The following is a 22,614-nucleotide window of genomic DNA, read 5'->3' on the forward strand; positions in this document are numbered from 1 at the left end:
CAGTACCATTGTTTCTGTGTCAGTGTCTCTCTTACCTGTTCAGTACCATTATTTCTGTGTCAGTGTGTCTCTTACCTGTTCAGTACCATTATTTCTGTGTCAGTGTGCACATCACTTCAGTTCCAGGCATCATTCAACTGCCTCATCTGAAAGAAAACCTAGGCACTCACTTGGCATTTTGAGATCCACTTAGGCTGTGAACCTATTACTAGTGATTCAAAGTATACCACTTATATGAAAAACTAAATGATTAAAGTTAAATTATTTGATGTAATAAAATAGCATAAAAGTGTATACATAGTGGGAGTCAGGCAGTAGTGCAGGAGGTTAAGCGCACATGGCACAAAGCTCAAGAATGGGCAGAAGGACCCTGGTTCGAGCTGCTGGCTCCCCAACTACAGGGGAGTCGCTTCACAGGCAGTGAAGCAGGTCTGCAGGTGTCTGTATTTCTCTCCCCCTCTCTGTCTTACCTTCCTCTCTCCATTTCTCTCTGTCCTGTCCAACAATGATAACATCAGTAACAACCACAATAATAACTACAGCAATAAAAAAAAGGGCAACAAAAGGAAATAAATATTAATTTAAAAAAATGTTTAAGTATATACATACTGTGCTTATATGAATTTCCTGGCAATGGCATTATACTGTACTTACCTAACATAATGGTTTGGTGGAAATCTGAGTGTAAGCCACATAGGATCTCTGATTATTATGTTTGCAACTTCTTGCAAATCTATAGTTTCAGAAATAAATGTTAAAAACAAAACAGAAGTAGAATTCTCTTCATACTAAAGTATAACTATAATTTAAGTAAGATTATATATATTAACAATTTGAAGTGTTTTAGTATTTATTTTTATATTTCTTGTGTAGGTGAAAATGTTATTCATAATGGTGGTTTCTTGTTTCTTTTTGACTGTGATTTATATATAATAAAATTATCCTAAGCCATTTTTTTTTTCTTTTTAACAGTTGGTACAAGAGGGCCCAAAGTACAACTTTGTGACTTAAAGTCTGGATCCTGTTCCCACATTCTACAGGGTACTTTTTTTATTTGAAACAACAACTACTTTGAGTAAACCATTCAGTAAAAAGAAACATTACTAGCAATGTATTCTTTGTAAGTGACATGACTGATGTATTTTGTGCCAGTTGTTAAAAGTCAACAGGGAGATAAAGACCCTTCTGTGCATTATTCTTATTAAACTAAACTATTGAGGAAACAGTTATAGGAACAACAGCCACAGGAGAACTTTGAAGGATATGGAAGGTTATGTTATTTCTGTATTTTTAAAAAATAAATGCCTTTTCAGGAGCAGTGGACTAGTAGAGCAGACACCAAGCCCCAGCGATAAACCTGGAGACAAAAAGTTATAGTTGATTTTTTAAAAAATGCCTTTTGAAATTTACATTAATACATTTTCTCATGAACATTATATAGTATTGCTCTGAGTAAACATTTTTAATATTTAGATACTTCTTAGTAAAAATATTTTTGAAGAAAGATACTGAAGTAATATTGTTTGTCATGGTTATATAAATTTAAATTACTGTAACTATGTTTTTATAAATAGATCATCTGACTGAAATGATGAAAAGATGGAATGTAATTTAGAAATACACATTTTTACTCATCTTTAAGAATACATAATTTAGCAAGAAAAGTTGGTGAGATGGACAGCATTTATTTTACAGTTTGAATTTTGATTATTATAAGCTCGGTAGGCTGACAGTGTCAGATGTACATAATTCACTGAGGCAAAAAGGTATTACAGCTGTCCCTTGCATTATCACCCATGATTACTAAAATCAAGCATGCTTTATTTTACAATCATTATTAAAATAATTACTTTCTGTTAGGACTTTCTGAAAAAAAAAATAGGAAACATTTCATTTTTTCACAATTTTTATCTTGTATGTATAGCTAACCACAGAGTTTTGTCATAGAGATAAGTAGAGAACTTGAACTCTGTAAATTACTAATGGATTGAATTTAGAATAATAGCTGCATCTTAAGACAAAGACTCGCTTGTGCTGTTTTTTCCAGAGCAGGAGAAGGCTTTTTAAAATAAAATACGGGTATGAGAAATGCTTCCCATATATTTCATATTGACATTTAAACATAGACTATTAAGTATATGAAAATAGTAGCCATTTTAAGTCTTCATTTTCTTCAGAATCAGCCAAATAATTGTATATCTTTTGCTTTTTATAAGACTTCATACAATTGTATTTATAGGTCACAGACAAGAAATATTGGCAGTTTCCTGGTCACCACGTCACGAATTTATCTTGGCAACTGCAAGGTAAATGCAAATTGTTTGATTTGAGAGTTAGTAATTAATGATGAGCAATTTTGAGAGACTCCCTGTTACCAGGCTCTGAGTTGTATGTTTTAATTCCTATTGCCAAATGGAATCTTCCTTTGAGTCATACTTCTAATCCTAACTTTCCATTTTGAAGATGCTCAGTTTTTAAAATATAGAGAAAACAAGAGGCTGTAGCAAAGTAAACCTACTAGTACTCCCTATAAAAATAATTATACTTCCTAATTTTTACATAGAAATTTATATAATTCTGTTAATTTGAAAGGAGTAACATTTTATTCATTTTCATTAACCAAAATTATTTTTTTAATGTTTATTTATTCCCTTTTGTTGCCCTTGTTTTATTGTTGTAGTTTTTATTGTTGTTTTTATTGATGTCATTGTTGTTGGATAGGAGAGAGAAATGGAGAGAGATGGGGAAGAAAGAGAAGGGGAGAGAAAGATAGACACCTGCAGACCTGTTTCACCGCTTGTGAAGCGACACCCCTGCAGGTGGGGAGCAGGGGTTCAAACCGGGATCCTTATGCCGGTCCTTGTGCTTTGGGCCAAAATTATATTTTAATATCCATCACTTAATGAGAGTCTACCATGATAATTACTGTGCTAGGTAAACAATAGTTAACCAGCTATAATTGGTTGTCAGAAAATTCTGAGCCATTTTGGCATAGAAAAATAGGTCATGACTTTTCAGACAACTCAATAGTCCTTTGAAAAACTCTAGTGAAGAATATAAACAGAAAAAGCAACAGATATAAAACATCCTAAAAATGTTTTCATAGAAATATATCTTTGCGGGGCCAGGTGGTAGCACACCCAGTTGAATTCTGAATAAAAATTGTAATCCACATAGAAAATAATTTTTTTATTATTATTTTTTTTTTAGAAAATAAATTCTATTGTAGGTGTTGGGTAGTGGAACACCCAGTAGAGTGCACGTTTTACCATGCTCAAGGACCCAGGTTCAATCCCTGGGTCCCTGCCTACAGAAGTGAATCAGAGCCTCAGCACTCTCTTGCCTTCTCTCCCCCGCTCTTCTCTGTATCTGTGTGTATGTCTTCCCTCTCAGTTCCCTCACTATCCTATCAAATTAAATAATATATATATATATATATATATATATATATATATATATATATATATATATTAAGAAAGAAAGAAAGAAATATATCTTTACTCAGTATCATTATGAGGTGGGAGTTGTTTGGCTAGTTTTTTGTTTCTGTTTGTGTGGAGTGACACCCTGGGTGAATTTAACTATTATTAATTAGAAAATACCGGCTTTTTGCTAGCTATTTTAATTGACTGGGTTTGATGATGATCTGTACTAATAGTGAAGTTATAGGGACAGGTGAACTATATATTTTTAAAGATTTCAAAATGGGTCATTTCTAGCAAAGAACGGGGAAAGACAAGGTGAAACTTGAACTAGGTGTGTGTGCGTTGCATCAAAGCAAAGGACTCTGGGAAGGAAGGCGATTGAGGTGTTGGGTTCCCGGTTCACAATGGCAAAGAAGAAACTCTATTGGGGATGATAATGTTTTGTAGACACCTATTATGGAGGGCATGAGAAACTGTACCCATGTGTTAACAACTGTACTGTAATCATTATTTACCCAACAAAATGATTATATAAACATGGGCTTATAAACTACCTGGTAATGTTCCCTCTGTTCAAAATTACCTTAAATCCAATAGTTTATGATACAGTTGAGAGCTTTGTGAGGATACGATAGCATTGGGTTGAACTGATTTACATTTCCTATAGGGAGAGTTTAAAAGCAGAAATTAATGTATAGTCATTGCTTCACTTTTATTTTTATTTATTTGAAATAATTTTCATTTATCTTACTGGAAATAATGATGACCCTGGAAGTGGTACAGTGTTGAATTCTCAAACATGAGGTCCTGAGTTTGATGTTGGTATCACATATGCCAGAATGGTGCTCTGTCTAGTTCTCTCTTTCATCTTTCTTATCTATATTTTTCAAAAGTGAAGAAATGCTGACTTTGTGAGAAAAATTTGCTGGGAAATTGTGTAGATGTAGTCACATCTGCCATGTAGTCCCTTCAGGCTATTGCTAGTTCCCGTGAGAGTTGGGACATTCTCGGAGTGCCTGGTCGCAACCATGTTGCGCCCTCAGGGCATTGTCAATTCCCCCCCCCCCAATAGTTGCAGTGCTTTGGTTACTCCTCCCCCTTCCCATTCTCATGAGAGCTACTCCCATAAAAGCCCTTCTTCCTCAGCTCTCTCTCTTGCCGGCCCTTCACTTCGGTGGTTAGACGGTGGTTAGACGCAGGGAAGGTTGCTGCGTGAGGCGGCCATTTTTGCTACCTCCACGTGGCCCAAGCTGCTTCTCTCTCACCCAACTCTGAGGTGCCTGCGTAAATAAAGATTTGTGTTCCCTCTTCGCTCCGGATCTCCTCTCTCTCTTCTCCACGGCACAGCTCGACAAATATTAAATGTATTTTTCCTGTATCTGACAAAGATTAATTTGAGTGCAACAAGCCAAATGAAAACATAATGTCTTCATCGACTCACCTTACTCCAAATTGTTTTTCATTTAAAAAGAAAAACTGCAGATTTTCACAAGTGGTGAAGCAGGCCTGCAGGTGTCTATCTTTCTTTCCCCCTATCTGTCTTCCCCTCCTCTCTCCATTTCTTTCTGTCCTATCCAAGAACAATGACATCAATAACAACAACAATAATAACCACAACAACAATAAAACAACAAGGGTAACAAAAGGGGGAAAAATAGCCTCCAGGAGCAGTGGATTCATGGTGCAGGCACTGAGCCCCAGTGATAACCCTGGAGACAAAAAAAAAAGTAGTAACAAACTTCCTAGGAATTAGCTCTAGGCCTGTCTGATATTTGGAGAGAACAGTTCTCTCGTCTTTAAAAACAATATAAATATAGCAGAATTATGTTCTTGTGGTCAAAAGAAAAGTTTTTCCTGTTTTTTAGCTTATTAACTTCTGAGCTGGCTATAAAGACGCAAGTACAATTACCCAAATATACAGAGACATTTATGCTAATATAAGAACCTCTGTGTGCAATACATCTGGAAAGGGAGTAAGAAATACTGTCGCTGGTGTCTACCTCCTGTGCCCCCAAAACAACCTTGATCCATGCTCCCATTGGGGGAGAAGTGACAGAAGGAAGATAAGAGGACTCAGCACTCCAGCTCCATCAGCACCAGGGAGAGAGGAGGGAAAGGAGAGGGACACATGGAGGTAGTAATGTTGTCATGAGTGGCTTGGAGGGGAAGAGAGAATTGGATCAAAAAGAAAAAGGGGGCAATTATGTATAAAGGTAGACAGATAGTTGTAGAGATGATGGTTGACCCATGTCTACAACCTTAGGGGAACTGCAGTGGCTTGCAGTGGGGAGACTGAAGATTCATTCAGAACCCTGGTGGTGGGAATGGAGTGGATTTATACCCCTGTTGACATGTAATTTTGTAAATCAATATTAAATCACTAATAAAATTTAAAAAAGAGATATAGTCACTGTCTTAACTACATATGTCAATGTAACTAACATTTGTTCCTTCTCAGTGCTGACAGTAGAGTAAAATTATGGGATGTGAGGAGAGCATCAGGATGTTTGATTACTCTCGACCAGCATAATGGAACAAAGTCACAAGCTGCTGAATCAGGTAATGAAAAATGCATTAGAGTAGAACTATGCCACTGATAGTATTTCTAATATTGAATATTTTAATTGAAACCAAGTAATAAACATATATTCAAAATTGAAAGTTTTTAGGGAACCGGGCAGTGACGCAGCAGGTTAAGTGCAGGTGGCGCAAAGCGCTAGGACCGGCGTAAGGATCCCGGTTCCACCCCAGCTCCTCACCTGCAGGAGGGTCACTTCACAGGCAGTGAAGCAGGTCTGCAGGTGTCTATCTTTCTCTCCCACTCTCTGTCTTCCCCTCTTCTCTCCATTTCTTTTTGCCCTATCCAACAATAATAACAACAACAATGATAAACAAGGGCAACAAAAGGGGAAAATTTGCAAGTTTTATGTTTCTTTTTTCTTTCTTCTTCCTTTTTTTTTTTTTTTTTTTAATAAGCAAGGTCCTCCTGTATGTGCCATTTGACCACTCCAGGCCACTTTTTCATTTGGATACACAGTGATACCACAGCAGCAAAGTCACTCAGGTGCCATGACACTCCATTTTGGTACCATGACTCAAACCTGTCTGGTCCTTGTACATGGCAAGGTAGGCACCCTGAGCCATTCCTCGAGACCTCAAGTTTTTTTTTTAATAGTTATGTAAAAAAAATAGTTATGCCTCAAGATTCAATTTCTAGCAGACTAGGAGGTGACCTGGTGGACAAAGCACTGAACTCTCAAGTGTGAGGTTCCAAGTTTAAGCCCCCCGCATCTCATGTGCCAGAATGATGCTCTGGTTCTCTCTCTTCCTCTCTCCTTCTCTCTCTCTCTCTCTCTCTTATTAACAAATAAACATTTTTTAAAAAACCTATATGATGGTGGTTTTTCTTTTAAGATTCAAGTAAGTATGGCATTTCATTTGCCGCTGACTCTGAAGTTATAAAACTTTTCAAGGGGAGTTGGGCGGTAGCGCAGTGGGTTAAGCGCAGGCAGCGCAAAGTGCAAGGATTGGTGTAAGGATCCTGGTTCCAGCCCCCGGCTCCCCACCTGCAGGATAGTTGCCTCCCAAGTGGTGAAGCAGGTCTGTAGGTGTCTGTCTTTCTCTCCCCCTCTCTGTCTTCCCCTCCTCTCTCCAATTCTCTGTCCTATCCAACAATGATGACATCAGTAACAACAACAATAATAACTACTACAACAATAAAACAATAAGGGCAACAAAAGCGAATAAATAAATATTTTTAAATAAATAAATATAACTTTTCAAGGGAGGGCCGGGTGGTAGCGCAATGGATTAAGCACATGTGGCTCGAAGTGCAGGGACCAGCCTAAGAATCCCGTTTCAAGCCCTTGGCTCCTCACCTGCAGGGGAGTTGCTTCATAAGCGGTGAAGCAGATCTGCAGGTGTCTATCTTTCTCTCCCCCTCTCTGTCTTCCCCTCCTCTCTCCATTTCTCTCTGTCCTATCTAACAACAATAATAACAACATCCAAGAAGGATGACAGAGAACCTAGTGGGGGTTGTATTGTTATATGGAAAACTGGGAAATGTTATACATGTACAAACTATTGTATTTACTGTCGAATGTAAAACATTAATTCCCCAATAAAGAAAATTTTTAAAAAATAAAAAAAACAACAGTAAACAAGGGCAACAAAAAGAAAAAAAAGACCCCCAGGAGCAGTGGATTTCTAGTGCAAGCACCGAGCCCCAGTGATAACCCTGGAGGCAAAAAAAAAAAAACCTTTTCAGGATTAACTTACTATTGTTATTATTCAATAAGGTCAGTTATTCTAACTAAAATTCCAGTTGTTATTATAATAGAAAGTTACAATAAATTATAGGAAAGATAATGTTATTATTTTATCAATAAAATTTACAGGTTATGTTAACTGTGAGTCAGATGAAACCCAAGTGACAAGTATTATACTTAATAGAATTTATTTATTTTATTGCCATCAGGGTTATCACTGAAACTCAGTGCCTGCACAATGAATCCACTGCTCCTGGCAGCCACCTGCCTGTTTTCCTATCCTTCCTTCCTTCCTCCCTTCTTTAATAAAGACAAAGGGAAATTGAGAGAAAAGAAGGAGATCAGGTGTGTGAGAGAGAGAGAGAGAGAGAGAGACTTGTAACACTACCTCACCACTTGTAATGTTTCCATTCTACAAATGGGGATCAGGGACTTAAGCCTGGGTCCTTGTACATGGTAATGTGTATACATCAAATTTCCATATGGATTCTGATTTTGACTCAGAGTTCATGTTGAACCACAATATATTAGGATGGACTATATAAAGCTTATGGTTGTTTTAGTCACTGTTTAAATTAAATTAATCAAGCTATTGAAAATTGTGTTTTCTCAAATCTGTTCATTTTGAAAGCAATACAAATTTAGAACGAAACTAAGAGAGATATCCTTTTCCTGATAGTTTTTCTTTTAAAGGAAATATGAGTATTGTTGAGTTACAGTAGTTCATGGAGTGACTTTTAGATTAAAAATGAAAGTAGGATATACAAAGTTGAAAGATATTTAGCTTAAAGATTTAGTGTTCATCTATGCATTTAAGTGACGGCATAGCTTATTCTCAGAAGAAAATGTGTCAGAAGAAAAAATTGCCAGGATTTCTTCCCTCTAGTTTTCCTTAACTTGTATGATTCAAATTTATATATTGAAAGTTTACCATATCCAGATAACTGGAAAGGTTAATTCTAAAAACATAGTCAGTTTGTATATTTATAGTAATTTAGAGAGTTGGCATCTATGTGTTCTAAAAGCGATAGCAAGCATTCAATGTGTGCTGAGCGCAAGACATGGTAAATTGAGCAGATTTTTCATTGCAGCAAACACTGCTCACAATGGGAAGGTCAACGGCTTATGTTTTACACATGATGGACTTCACCTCCTCACTATTGGTACAGACAGTCGAATGAGGCTTTGGAATAGTTCCAATGGAGAAAACACACTGGTAAGAGATTTCAAAGTACATTCAGTCACATCAAAGAAACGGATCTGTGACTTGTAACATGTGCTCAACTAGCTGTGCCACCACTGGGCCCCAGATCTCTGGCTTCTTTCCCATAAATGTAATTTGGCTACTTTTCTTCTAATCGCAGGTTATATACTGTATGTGACTTCTAACTAAAATCCAAAATGAATATTATAGTACCAGAACATAGATAGTATTTTAATTACCAAAATAGATGTATCTTAAGGGTGTTAAATTCTAATGTCATGATTAATTTCTAGTATTTTTAAAGAATCACATTATTGGGAGTCAGGCAGTAGCACAGCGGGTTAAGTGCACATGGCGCAAAGTGCAAGGACAGGCATAAGGATCCCAGTTTGAGCCCCAGGCTCCCCACCTGCAGGGGAGTTGCTTCACAGGCAGTGAAGCAGGTCTGCAGGTGTCTTATCTTTCTCTCCCCCTCTCTGTCTTCCCCTCCTCTCTCCATTTCTCTCTGTCCTATCCAACAACATCAATAACAACTATAAAAAACAGCAAGGGCAACAAAAGGGAATAAATAAATATATATTTTTTAAATCATGTTATTGGGAGTCGGGCAGTAGCGCAGCGGCTTAAGCACACATGGTGCAAAGTGCAAGGACTGGCGTAAGGATCTGGTTCGAGCTCCTGGCTCCCCACTTGCAGGGGAGTCACTCCACAGGCAGTGAAGCAGGTCTTCAGGTGTCTATCTTTCTCTCCCCCCTCTATCCTCCCCTCCTCTCTCCATTTCTCTCTGTCCTATCCAACAACACCGACAACAATAATTACAACAATAAACCAACAAGGGCAACAAAAGGGAATAAATAAATAAATATTTTTTAAAAAATTCATGCTATTGCCCTTTCAAGGTATACTTACGGTTTAATAACTCTCAGAATAAGCTAACATAAATTTATAATTTAGCAACAGTAGCTAGTACTTATGAGAGCTTATGTACCAAAGATGTACTAAAAAAAATTAACATGTAATACTTGCGCTGGAGTATATATGCTCTTATTTAATCATCATATAAACACTATGAAGGCAGATGCTGTTAGAATGCCCATTTGCACATAGTTAGGTAAATTGCTTGAGTTTGCACAGCTAGAACACAACAGTTCAACTCTAGTTTTATTCTTATCTTAGTGCTGATTGATCTAGACTCCTTAAGGCATCATGTAACCCCATAAGGAAAGCATTCAGATTAATCACATTTCTTCCCACAACATCTTTTCGGTTAACAATGATCTTGCAGATAATCTAGGTATCAATTTGATTATTAAATTTTAATTTTACTACTAGAATGGTTTATGATAGATTACTGGAGAGTTCATTGATCCCTGATATCAGTTATAAAATGCTCCTCCGGGGCCAGGTGGTGACGCACCTGGTTAAGCACACGCATTACTGTGCAAAAGGACCCAGGTACAAGCCCCTGATCCCCACCTGAAGAGGGAAAGCTTCACGAGTGGTGAAGCAGGGCTGCAGGTGTCTTACTGTCTCTTTCCTCTCTGCCCTTCCCATCTCAGTTTCTCTCTGCCTCTATTCAATAATAAAAAGAAAAAAAAAAAATTCTAAAATGATATAATTAAAAAATAAAAATAAAATGCTCTTCCATCACACCTTAAACTTTATAAACTGCAACTCAGTGTTCCAACTATGACTTTATTATGTCTCTCTAATCAAATCACACCTACCTTTTCTCATTTTATTCATTTCTTTAATAAATTTTTATCGAGAGTTCCAGCCTGTATAATAGCATCAGACAAAGCCACAAGTGCCATCCTTGAGATGAGGAAGGTGGCTCAGTGGTGCAGGATGTGCCTTGTACACAAGTATCCCTGGGCTCAATCGGCTGGACCACACTAAAATAAAAACAGTCCTATCCTCAAGGAGCTTACATTCCAGGAAAAGGACTAGCATCATCAATCACTAAACAGCTATATGGACAAAATACGTGTTAGAGACAGTGAGCACTATGAACAAAAACAAAGCTGGGAAAGGAACAGAAAACTTGAGAAGTTGGAGTTAGCTTTTTACATAGGGCAGTTAATGCAAAAGAATAACTTTTACCTGTCAGAGTTATTGTTGGGGTTCAGTACTTGCATGACAACTCTACTTCTCTTGATAGCCTTTTTGTTTTCCCTCCAGGGTTATCGATGGGGCTCAGTGCCTACACTACAAATCCACTGCACCTGGATGCTATTTTTTCCCTTTTTCTTGCCCTTGTTGTTTATTCTTGTTATTGTTGCTGTTGGTTAGGACAGAGAGAAATAGAGATAAGAGGGAAAGACAGAGACGGGGAGAGAAAGATAGACACCTGCAAACCTATTTCACAGCTTGTGAAGCAACCCTCCTGCAGGTTGGGGGGTGGGGGGTTTGAACCTAGATCCTTCCACCGGTCCTTACGCTTTGGACCATGTGTCCTTCACCAGCCCAGCCCTTATGTGGCCTTTTGTTTGCTTGTTTGTTTTTTGGTTTTGTTATTGAAGGGGGGGGGGGGAAGGCCAAAAGAAGGGGCGGTACCTGCAGCACTCCTCCACTTCATGGAACTTTTGTCTCTCTTCCTCAGTTACCCTCTCCATTTCTCTCTCATTTTTTGCCTCCAGGGTTATTGCTGGGGCTTAGTGCCTGCACTAGGAATCCATTGCTCCTGGACGCCATTTTGTTGCCCTTGTTGTTACTGCTGTTGTTGCCATTGATGATGTTCTCGGGTAGGACAGAGAGAAATTGAGAAAGGATGGAAAGACGGGGGGGAGAGAAAGATAGACACCTGCAGACCTGCTTCTCAGCCTGCAAAGCAACCCCCCTGCAGGTGGAGAGCTGGGGGCTCAAACCAGGATTCTTATGCTGGTCCTTGCAGCTGCGCTTAACCTGCTGTGCCTGACCCCCTCTATTTCTCTTTTTAAATAAAAAGTGAAAGGACTGATTTCCAAAGACCTGTCAGTAGTATCACACAAGCCTGAATCCCTGAGTTAATTTTTAAAAGGACGGGTGGGGAGAGGTTGGATGCTTCTGGTGTTAGTTTTAGTGACTGGCATTACCCTTTACCTAGTCACCAAAGCGTGAAAACTGGATCTTTATTCTTTCCTCTGCATTACCCTACCCCAGCCATTAAATCAGTTACAGGTCCTGTTAATTCTCCCTTCATTTCTTTTTTTTCACATTTGTCTCTTCTCCCAGCCTTGCTCTGGGCCTTTGTCATGTCTCTAATTATTCTAACTATCTTCAAACTTTCCAAAATCATCTCCCAGTAGAAGTATTACAGTATTTTCTTCGACTAATTTGTAAACTGAATGCCTTTGCTTATTGTGCACAAAGCTTTCACAGGCTGACCTTTCTAGCTGAGTGGCTTTATGTCTTGACACTTTCCCTTTTTTTTTTTCCTCTTCAGTAAGTACTTAATACTCTCTTGTCTTTCCATTCTGCTGTGTAGACTGCTACCTCAGCTTTCAGATCCATTTCAGTCACAACCACTCTGATTTCTCTGGTCTAACATAGATGTGCCCTGGATGCCCAGGGTACCATGTGTATTTCAGTATGCTGTGATCGTCACGTCGTAGAATAAAGGGATAATAATGTACAGCGATATGGCTTCTTAGTATCGTCTATACTATCTGTCATCTACTGGCTATAAAACGTTGACTTGGGAGTCGGGCGGTAGCGCAGTGGGTTAAGCGCACATGGCGCAAAGCGCAAGGACCGGCATAAGGATCCCTGTTCGAGCCCCCAGCTCCTCTCTCTCCCCCTCTCTGCCTTCCCTTTTTCCATTTCTCTCTGTCCTAGCCAACAACGACACCAATAATAACTACAACAATAAAACAACAAGGACAGCAAAAGGGAATTAATTAATTAATTTAAAAAAAATGTTGACTTAACTATTTTCTTCTTATATAATGGCATTATCCACCTCATAGTATTGTTTTGAGTATCACATGAAATAATACATATACAGATATTGTCTGAGACTTAATAAGTATCCCTATTCAGTACTTGTTATTTAGTGTCATTATTATTATGCTTGTAGTTGTTTGACAATAAAATGTGCTGCCTTGTGATGGAATATCTACATCTCTCTACATATTCATTTAGAGACTAGACATATACATTCCCTGGGACAAAAACAAGAATTTCTCAGATTGGAATTGGATAATAATCACAAATCTATGAATATTCCTCCCCATCAAAATCTCTTTCAAGCCTATCCAAACCATCTTGAACCTATTGCCAAAAGCAACCTCAGTTTATATCATGAATTTGTCACACACTGCTTCGTCTAAAGTATTTTACAGGAATAACAATGGCTTTAGATAACTGCCTAGTGTAGTATGTGACACAGTAAGTGCTAAGGCAAAATGGTCTAACATGATGCCCTAGGGTTGCTTTGAATTTGCATTGTTCTATCTGTTACGGTAATGTCTTATTTTGTTTCCTATTTACAATTTCCTTGTATGTAAAATGTTGATGTCATTGGCCCTCATTTCTATTTGAATATTATCATTTTCTTATATCTAATCAAGCTCTTTCTATACTATAATATCGGAAGTATTTCTTCTAGTCATTTTTGCCCTTTTAGTTCAGTTTTAATAAATGAGTAACTCTATGAATTTATATCCTGCAGGTGAACTATGGAAAAGTTTATAACGACAGTAGAAAAGGATTGAAATTTACTGTTTCCTGTGGCTGCAGTTCAGAATTTGTTTTTGTGCCATATGGTAGCACCATTGCTGTTTATACAATTTACTCAGGAGAGCAGATAACTATGCTTAAGGGACATTATAAAAGCGTTGACTGCTGCGTATTTCAATCTAATTTCCAGGTAAGAATGATACCTAGGGGAATTTAAAAGACTCAGGCTGCTAACGTGCTAAGCTAGTTATATCTAAAAGAGTAATTGTAATTTCATTCTGAGAAATTATACATTTAATCCACATCTGTTCTAGGCTTTATTTAATAGATGATAATACAGGGTAGATTTTTCAGATGAGATACAATATATGTATGAGCCATATACTGGAGATTGATGAGGATATATTCTTTTGCATATGTGTCTATATTGCAGTTTAATCTGGAAAGTTAAATAATCTTTTTGTAAACAGTCTTGTAAAAAATAGAATACATATATACATATATATGTATATATGTATTCCAAAATAGAGTTTGTAAATCTTGACATGATATGTACGTGTGTCCAAAATTTGATTTCTAATTATCCGCCAATAAAAATTTGATTTTAAATTGATGCAATTTACATAATTTCTTAAAACATATGGTTCTTATTTATTTAATATCTTGACCTTTCTGTTTCATTTCAACAATAGAACATAAAGGGTTTCTTTTTTCAAAGAACTTGCGCAAATTAGTTCATATGTTCTTTTATATAAATCTGTATTATTGTGAAACTGCTGGTATATTCCCTGTCTTTTGGGTAGTAAAAAAATAGGGAAAAATAGGGGAAAAATTCTGGATTGTTAGAGCTGTGATTTTATTATCTGGTGAAGCTCTTATCTGTTCATTAATACTGATTACTTAATTTATGTCTGACACTACACTATTATAAAGCCAGTCCAGAAATGATTTTTTTTTTTATTTCTTTATTGGGAAATTAATGTTTTATATTCGACAGTAAATACAATAGTTTGTACATGCATAGCATTTCCCAGTTTTCCATATAACAATACAACCCCACTAGGTCCTCTGTCATCCTTTTTGGACCTGTATTCTCTCCACCCACCCACCCCAGAGTCTTTTACTTTGGGGCAATATTAGCCAGCTCATATCAGTATAGCCATATGCAGTACTGAAATACTCAAATGTACATTCTATTACTTGCTAGATATTGCCCAAGTGCTCTAAGTAACCTCATATGTTTAGCAAAGACATATTTTTTCATAGTTTTTATTAAAGCTCACTTATTAACAGAGACAAATAACAAATTCTATTTCTTCTGTTTTCTCTTCTCTCTCTCTCTTTCTCTCTGCTCTAGGATTTGAAATAATGGATATTGTGATTGATTGAAACCATTAGAATGTTGAGTGTTTTATAAAGATTTTTCTATGTGGGAAAATTCCTACATATCCTAATAGTATTTTTGAAGTATAAAGCAGAACCTTAACACATCTTAAAAGGAAAAAAAAGGGAGTGTGAGAGAGATGGCATTAGCTATTAGCCCGGTTTTCTTTGGGAAATGGTAATAGAATTACTGTAATCAAGATGACCTAATAAATAATCATTCAGAAATATGATGTCATTCATTTCAAGTTGGTACCAGCTTTGAATTGACCCATCTTGGCTCTCTGCATGATAGGAACTCTACAGTGGAAGCAGAGACTGCAATATTCTAGCTTGGGTCCCATCTTTATATGAGCCAATTCCTGATGATGATGAGGTGAGTGTTATTTGTACAAATTGTACAGTGACTTCTAGGTCATACCAAAGCTTTAATTTACTTTATGTAGAAAAGAACTTTATAACATTCCTTATAATTTTCTGATTGTGAAGTACTTTTATCTGGAATTTTCAGAAAAATGTCTAAAGAAGATCATAAATTTCTAAAATTGATCACTGTTAATATTTTGATTTACTTCATTCTTATTTTTCTATGGCTATGTTTTTTTAACATAGTTAATATGCTCGGACATACAGATTAATTATAAGCCCTTTTCCATTAACTTTGTAAATACTTTAAATAATACATTGCCATCTATATATTACAGTTTAGTTAAATTTACCTATTTGACAACATTTATTTTGATTATTCTAAAAATCAAGGCAAATATCTATTCATAAATAGTTCGTATTTTAATAGTCTTCTCAGATGATTCCTAAATGTAGGTTTTTTAAAAATAGTTTATTTATTTGATAAAAGCAGGGAGATATCAAGAGGAATGGGAGAAGATAGTGAGGGAGAGAGAGAGACACCTACACCACTGTTTCACCACTTGCAAAGTTTTTCCCCTACAAGTGAGGACCGGGGTCTTGAACTTTGGTCCTTGTGTCTTATAACGTGTACACTCAACCAGGTGCACCACCACCTGGCCCCCTAGATGTAGATTTTTTTTTTCTTGAGTTAGCATGTAGGACATTTTTCAAGTACTTTACCACACTGTCATGTTTCACCAATTTACACTCCTACCAGGCATCTGTCAGAACCCATCTAAGAATTTAATTTAATTTTGCTAGAAATATGACAATATAAATAAAAAGTCTTAAAGATATTGTAAGTAAACAAATGTGAATAAGACATGGTCCCTGGTGTTAATTAGTAGCTTTTTTTTGTTCACTTTTATGTCAAGCTGTTGAAGTAACATCTTTCATACCAGTGATTACTATGCACTGTTTAATCACCCCCCATTTATTTGAACTGGAAGTATAAAAACTCAAGTGTTGAGGGAGTCAAGAGGTGACTCACTGGTTAAAGAACACAGGTTACCATACCTGAGGACCCAGGATTGAACCCCCAGCCACATCATGATACAGATCTAAATAGCTTTGTTTGCATAGGATGCAATTCCTTAAGTGTGTATTGATTATTTATTGTATATATTTCATTTCAGTTATCAGATAAATTCGTTTCCCAGAGAAGCAGCACAGTGCAGTTCAAGATAATATATATATCTGTTAGTTTCAGGTGAATTAAGTAGTAATACTGGTAACTGAGTTTGAACTCTTCTTTCCTTCCTTCCTTCCTTCCTTACTTACTTCTTTCCTTCCTCCCTCCCTCCCTCCTTTCTTTCTTTCTCTTTCTTTCTTTTTCTCTTTCTTTACTTCTTTCTCTTTTTTGCTCAGACATCTGAATCAAGGTGTCTGCAGTGCTACATACTCCTTTCATTTTTACATTTGTTTAGTGATTTGGTTAAAAATTTATGATATTTACAAATAACGGTATCAAAGCAAAATTATTCTTAGGTTTCCTTTTTTTAAAAAAGTTTTTTTTTTAGGAAGTCGGGCGGTAGCGCAGCCGATTAAGCACACGTGGCGCAAAGCTCAAGGACCAGCAAAAGGATCCTGGTTCGAGCCCCGGCTCCCTGCCTGCAGGAGCATCGCTTCCCAGGCGGTGAAGCAGCTCTGCAGGTGTCTACCTTTCTCTCCTCCTCTCTGTCTTCCCCTCCTCTCTCCACTTCTCTCTGTCCTATCTAACGACAATGACATCAATAACAACAATAATAACTGCAACAACAATTAAAAAAAAAAAGACAACAAAAGGGAAAATAAATAAATATATTTAAAAAAATTTTTAGAGTACCTAGTGGGGGTTGTACTATTGTGTGGAAAACTGAGAAATGTTATGCATGTACAAATGTCAACTGTAAAACACTCTCCCAATAATTTTTTTTTAATGATCAAACAAAAAGAAAAAGTTGATAATACAATGCATCACAGGGACAGCAGCTTAAAAGAGACAAAACCATCAGGAGTGAGAAAAAAGGGGGGAAATTTTTTCCTTAATTGCTAGAAGGTGAGAGAAATAGAGAGGGAAAGAGGAACTGAGAAGGAAAGATACCTATAGCAATACTCCACCACTCATGAAACTTCCCCCCTACAGGTGGGAACCAGGGCTCAACCTGGGCTCTTGCACATGGCTTTGTGTGCACTCTACCAAGTGAGCAATCATGCGGCCTCTTAAATTCTCCTTTTATATGGGAGTACCTTCTCTGACAGTCAAGGTATATTCTCTGGCGAGTGTTGCTTTTGACATCTAAAGTAGAGGAGGAATCTGGTTCTACCATAAGGAACCAGAGAGCACTGGGTGGAAGAGATGAATTTTATGAATTTTACAGCATAAAATCTGCTATTTAATTGGCAAAGCGTTTATTTTATTCTGAGAAATTTGTCTTCCTTTTGACCCCAAACCTGGTCATGGTCAGATCAAGCCAATCTATATTTCCTAGTCACTTTTTCCTGCTCTTGGTTACCTATGTTACAGCTTAATGCTGCCCTTGTTGCTGTAGCCTTGTTGTGGCTAATGCTGACCACTCATCAAAAGTCCGCGGGAGGCTGGGTGGTAGTGCACCGCGTTAAGCATACATAGTGAAAAATGCAAGGACCGACACAAGGATCTGGGTTCAAGCTCCAGGCTCCCCACCTGCATGGGGGTGGGGGTGTGAGCGGGGTGGGCCGTCGCTTCACCAGTGGTGAAGCAGGTCTGCAGATGACTATGTTGTTCTCCCCTCTCTCTGTCTTCCCTTCCTCTCTCAATTTCTGTCTGTCCTGTCCAAGAGCATTAACAACAATGGGGAAAAGATGGCCTTCAGGAGCAGTGGATTTGTAGTGCAGGCACCAAGCCCCAGTGATAACCCTGGAGGCAAAATAATAACAATAATAATAACAACAACAACAACAATAATAATAATCTCCCATTAACTCGATAACCATATTATACATAACTGTTTTATTTACTGCTTTGTGTAGATGCATAATTAGTTCTTGATAGAGACAACCCTATATTACATCTGTTGAAATACTAAGTTTATGAAGATGTATGGTTTCATTTTTTCCTTAACTGTTCTTTGGACCTAAACTAGATCCTCTCTAAGCTAAAGCCTCCCTATCTACACATCAGTTACAACTACCTGTCAAGTCAAACAAGCGACCTGATGAATTAATGACAGTCATACTCAAGCACAGACCACTAGGAGAAGCCACAGAGAAAACTAAAGTAGCAGAGATACTACAGTGTGTCTTAAACAATATCATGTCTTCCATATCTGTTGCCAACATTTTTTTTCTTTTTCTTTTTTTTTTTTGCTGAGGCTCAGTGCCTGCACCATGAATCCACCGCTCCTGGAGGCCTTTTTTTTTTCCCCCTTTTGTTGCCCTTGTTGTTGTAGCCTTGTTGTGGTTATTATTGTTGTTGTTGGCAACCGCTAGAAGAAGAATTGTTGTTGTTGATGTCGTTGTTGGATAGAACAGAGAGAACAGATAGAACAGAGGGGGAGAGAAAGATAGTCACCTGCAGAGCTCGAACGGGGACCCTTCCTTACACCTGTCCTTGCACTTTATGTCACGTGTGCTTAACCCACTGTGCCACCGCCCGGCCCCCTTTACTCAGCAACAGTAATTGGCTGTGAACTACATTTTATTTCTCGGTTGAGTCTCCAAATGAAATGAACATGTTTAATAGGTTACATGTTGACTTCATGGTGGAATTAGGTATAGCCTTTGTGTGACTTACCTACCCAGGGATATTTTTGATAGATATAGAACGTAAAGACAGTAAGGAAGAAGAGTCACCTAACTCCCAATGGCAATTCAGCTGTGAGTAAACTGTTACCAAGCAGCCTAATTTAGTTAAGTTATTACAAGACCAGGCAGGTGGAAATTCATTACACATTTGGATGAAAGAATAGATGAGTAGACTTTAGTTGGCTGCTCTTCAAAATAAATGGACTTTGGCAGAACATTAGCGAATAGGTAGCTGAGTCTGATGAATAGTTTTGTATCTAAACATTTGGGTTAAGTAGACTTCTGTTTGTTTGCCTAAGTAATGATGATTGCCTCATAAGTTCAGTAACAAACTGATCTGTTCAATTTCTATGAAGAATGTTAGCACTAATATTCTTTCCCAAATATCCTAAGAGATACTTTGAATTTACTGACAATGCCTCTTTTTTTTATTGTATTCTTTGTTTGAAGTATAGCATTCTAAGTCCCACTCATCAAAATGGAAGCAAACACGGCTAGATACAGAGTAGGAATTATTCTTAATATAAAATATTACCACCTAAGATAATGTAGTATTGGTCTGTGTAGTAATACATTTTAAAATTTAGGTCTGAACAGACATGTGGCAAATAGACAAAGTTACAAAGCAAAATATCAAACCTACCTGTTAATCGTAAACACGTTATTTCTGATGTATTTTGTTTCTGTATATGAGCTACTTTACCAGCTATAAATACATATATATATATATATATTTTTTTTTTTTTTTAACCAGAGCACTGCTCAGCTCTGGTTTATGATGATGCTGGGATCTTTGGTGCCTCAGGCATGGAAGTCTTTTTGCATAACCATTATACTATTATCGCCCTACCCCATACATAAACCTTTCTACATAAAGCTCACATTACTTTTTTGTACCCAAAACAGTATTGTTCAGTATGAAAGACAACTGATTCCCCATAGTTGGATAACTGATTGTTGAATCAGGTTCATCCAAATAATGAAAAAATGCCAACATTAATATTTTGGGCTTTCAAGTCAGGTTACAGTCCTGAGTGTCTGTAGTCGCATGGATGCTAATCACGTTACCTTCTCTAGGTAATTCCAAGGAGTTATAGTAATGCTTTAAGCAATAGCAGTGTCAGCATAGCTGTGTATTGCACACACATAAGGTAAGTTCTCAGAAGAAAGTAAATAATTTGGGTAAAGGCTGGTATGTCTAGTGAAAATGAAATTACTTTATCCTATCTGTGTTTGAGATGTTTCTTATATTACTTTTGTTGTGAAATTAGCACCTTCTTTAAAAATAGCTATGTTGTGAACCTAAGATATGACCTAAAATAATTAAATCTTTCTCTCCACCCCACACCCCCATTTTTTTTATAGACCACAGACAAATCACAGTTAAATCCAGCATTTGAAGATGCCTGGAGCAGCAGTGATGAGGAAGGATGAATATCAGTTCTTAGTACTTTGTGTCTCCACCGATGAAACTGTGCAAATGGGACTGCTGGCTGCTCGTCTGGTTTTAGTTGTCCAGTGGCAGCTAAATTAACCCTGAACTTAAGTGGATTGTTTTTCCTCCATATTTTTAAAAGAAGTTAACCTTTGCATAAAATCCTTTAAAAAAGGCTATCTATTCTTAAAACATGTCCCTGTGATCCCAGTTACTGTGACCTGGGGCAGGTCCTGTCACTACAGTATGAGGAAACGAGTCAGCGGCTCTCCTGCCACCCCATTCACCACTTGGAACCTAGAATGGATTGTGCGAGCCAGGAGATAAACTCTCAGAGGATGATCCAGTGGAATGTATATTATCCAAGTAGAATTTTTTTTTTCCCTGCTAGTTATACCATCAGTCTGCTTATGTTCACTCTATTGATGATTTCCTGTGGATGATTATATCAGAAATAATGGTTATGGGGCCGGGGAGGGGGCTTAGTGGGAGAGTATGTGTGAGACACAGGTGGAACATGCAAAAGAAATGGAACTCCATGGGTGGTGGAGCAGTGCTTTGCTCTCTTTTTTTTTTCCTCTTTACTTCATAAAATTATTAATGTAAGTTTAACTGGGGAAGTAGCATAACAGTTATGCAAAAAGACTTTCGTGTCGGGGAGCAGGGCAGTGGCTACCCTGGTTAAGTGCACATATCACCATGCACAAGGACCTGGGTTAGAGCCCATGCACCCTCCCTAAGGGGGAGGACGCTTCACAAGTGCTGAAGCAGGTCTATAGGTGTCTGTCTTTCTCCCTCCTTCTCTCGCCCTTTCCTCTCTCGATTTCTCTCTGTCCTATTAAATAAAATAGAAAGAAAGGAAGAAAGAAATAGCCACCAGGAGCAGTGGATCTGAAGTGACAGCAACAAGTCCAGCAGTAACCCTGGTGGCACAAAGAAAACTCATGCCTGAGGTTCTAAGATCCCAAGTTCAGTCCCCAGCACCATCATAAGCTGATCAGTGCTCTGCTCTGTCTCATTCTGTATCTTTTTCATGAATATAAATAAATAAAATATGTAAATAAATAAATGGAGTCAGAGCATCTAGGAAAATAACTCAATTGCTTGAGCACAGGACTTATATCCATGAGGCTCCCACTTCAAGGTCTGCCATCTTATATACCAGAATGGTACTCTGGTGTTTGTTTCTCCCTCTCCCCCCTTCCTCATCCCCCCTCCCCTCTCCCTCTCTCCTGTGAAACTCTGTCTCATAGGAAATTAATTAAGTCATTTTTGAAAAATTGAACTGGATAGGTAACTCGGCAATTCATACCTTACTAGTCTGTACTCCTAAATTTAATCCTGACGTAGCATCCGAAATAATCATTGATGAACATGCAGAAGAATTATATTATCCGGGTGGGGGAGATAGCATAATGGTTATGCAAACAGACACTCATGCCCGAGGCTCCAAAGTCCCAGGTTCAATTTCCCACATCACCATAAATCAAAGCTAAGCAGTGCTCTGGTGTTTCTCTATTTTCTGTCTCTGCATCTCTTCAAAAATAAATTCAATCTTCATATTTAAAAAATAAAAAAGAATATTATCCATGGTCATTCAGTTTCACAGTGATCTCTCTTGTGTGACTTTCTAGCTTTATGTTAAATTGTTTGGACTCAGTACCTCCCACAATCAAGAAGTGTATTGTATAATGGGAGGTCTATGTATGTTACATATATTGTATTATATCCCTATAGTAAAGCTGGAGAAAGAAAGTATTAAGAAAACCAAAAGAACTACAACAATAAAACAAGGGCAACAAAAGGGAATAAGTAAATTTAAAAAAAAGAGAGAGAGACAATATACACTTACAGTGTAGAAAAAAAAAATCGACACGGGGAGTCAGGCAGTAGGACAGCAGGCTAAGTGCACGTGGTGCAAAGTGTTAATGGACCAGCCTAAGGATCCCGGTTCGAGCCCCCAGCTCCCCACTTGCAGGGGAGTCGTTTCACAGGCAGTGAAGCATGTCTGCAGGTGTCTATCTTTCTCTCTTCTCTGCCTTCCCCTCCTCTCTCCATTTCTCTCTC

At 37.6% G+C, this 22,614-nt stretch overlaps 1 protein-coding gene across 1 annotated transcript in view; it reads left to right on the plus strand.

Moving 5' to 3' along the window:
- ERCC8 (ERCC excision repair 8, CSA ubiquitin ligase complex subunit) overlaps positions 1–22,143 on the plus strand; it is a 46,101-nt gene extending 23,958 nt beyond the window's left edge. The window contains exons 6-13 of the mRNA XM_060191313.1: positions 973–1,041; positions 2,240–2,306; positions 5,884–5,984; positions 8,785–8,909; positions 13,549–13,746; positions 15,235–15,321; positions 17,879–17,882; positions 20,485–22,143. Coding sequence (XP_060047296.1) covers positions 973–1,041; positions 2,240–2,306; positions 5,884–5,984; positions 8,785–8,909; positions 13,549–13,746; positions 15,235–15,321; positions 17,879–17,882; positions 20,485–20,546 — 713 coding nt within the window. The 3' untranslated portion in view covers positions 20,547–22,143. The remainder of the gene's footprint in view (positions 1–972; positions 1,042–2,239; positions 2,307–5,883; positions 5,985–8,784; positions 8,910–13,548; positions 13,747–15,234; positions 15,322–17,878; positions 17,883–20,484) is intronic.
- The last annotated feature ends 471 nt before the right edge of the window (positions 22,144–22,614 follow it).

The sequence above is a fragment of the Erinaceus europaeus genome, chromosome 5 (assembly GCF_950295315.1).
Source record: "Erinaceus europaeus chromosome 5, mEriEur2.1, whole genome shotgun sequence".
NCBI classification, from domain to species: Eukaryota; Metazoa; Chordata; class Mammalia; order Eulipotyphla; family Erinaceidae; genus Erinaceus; species Erinaceus europaeus.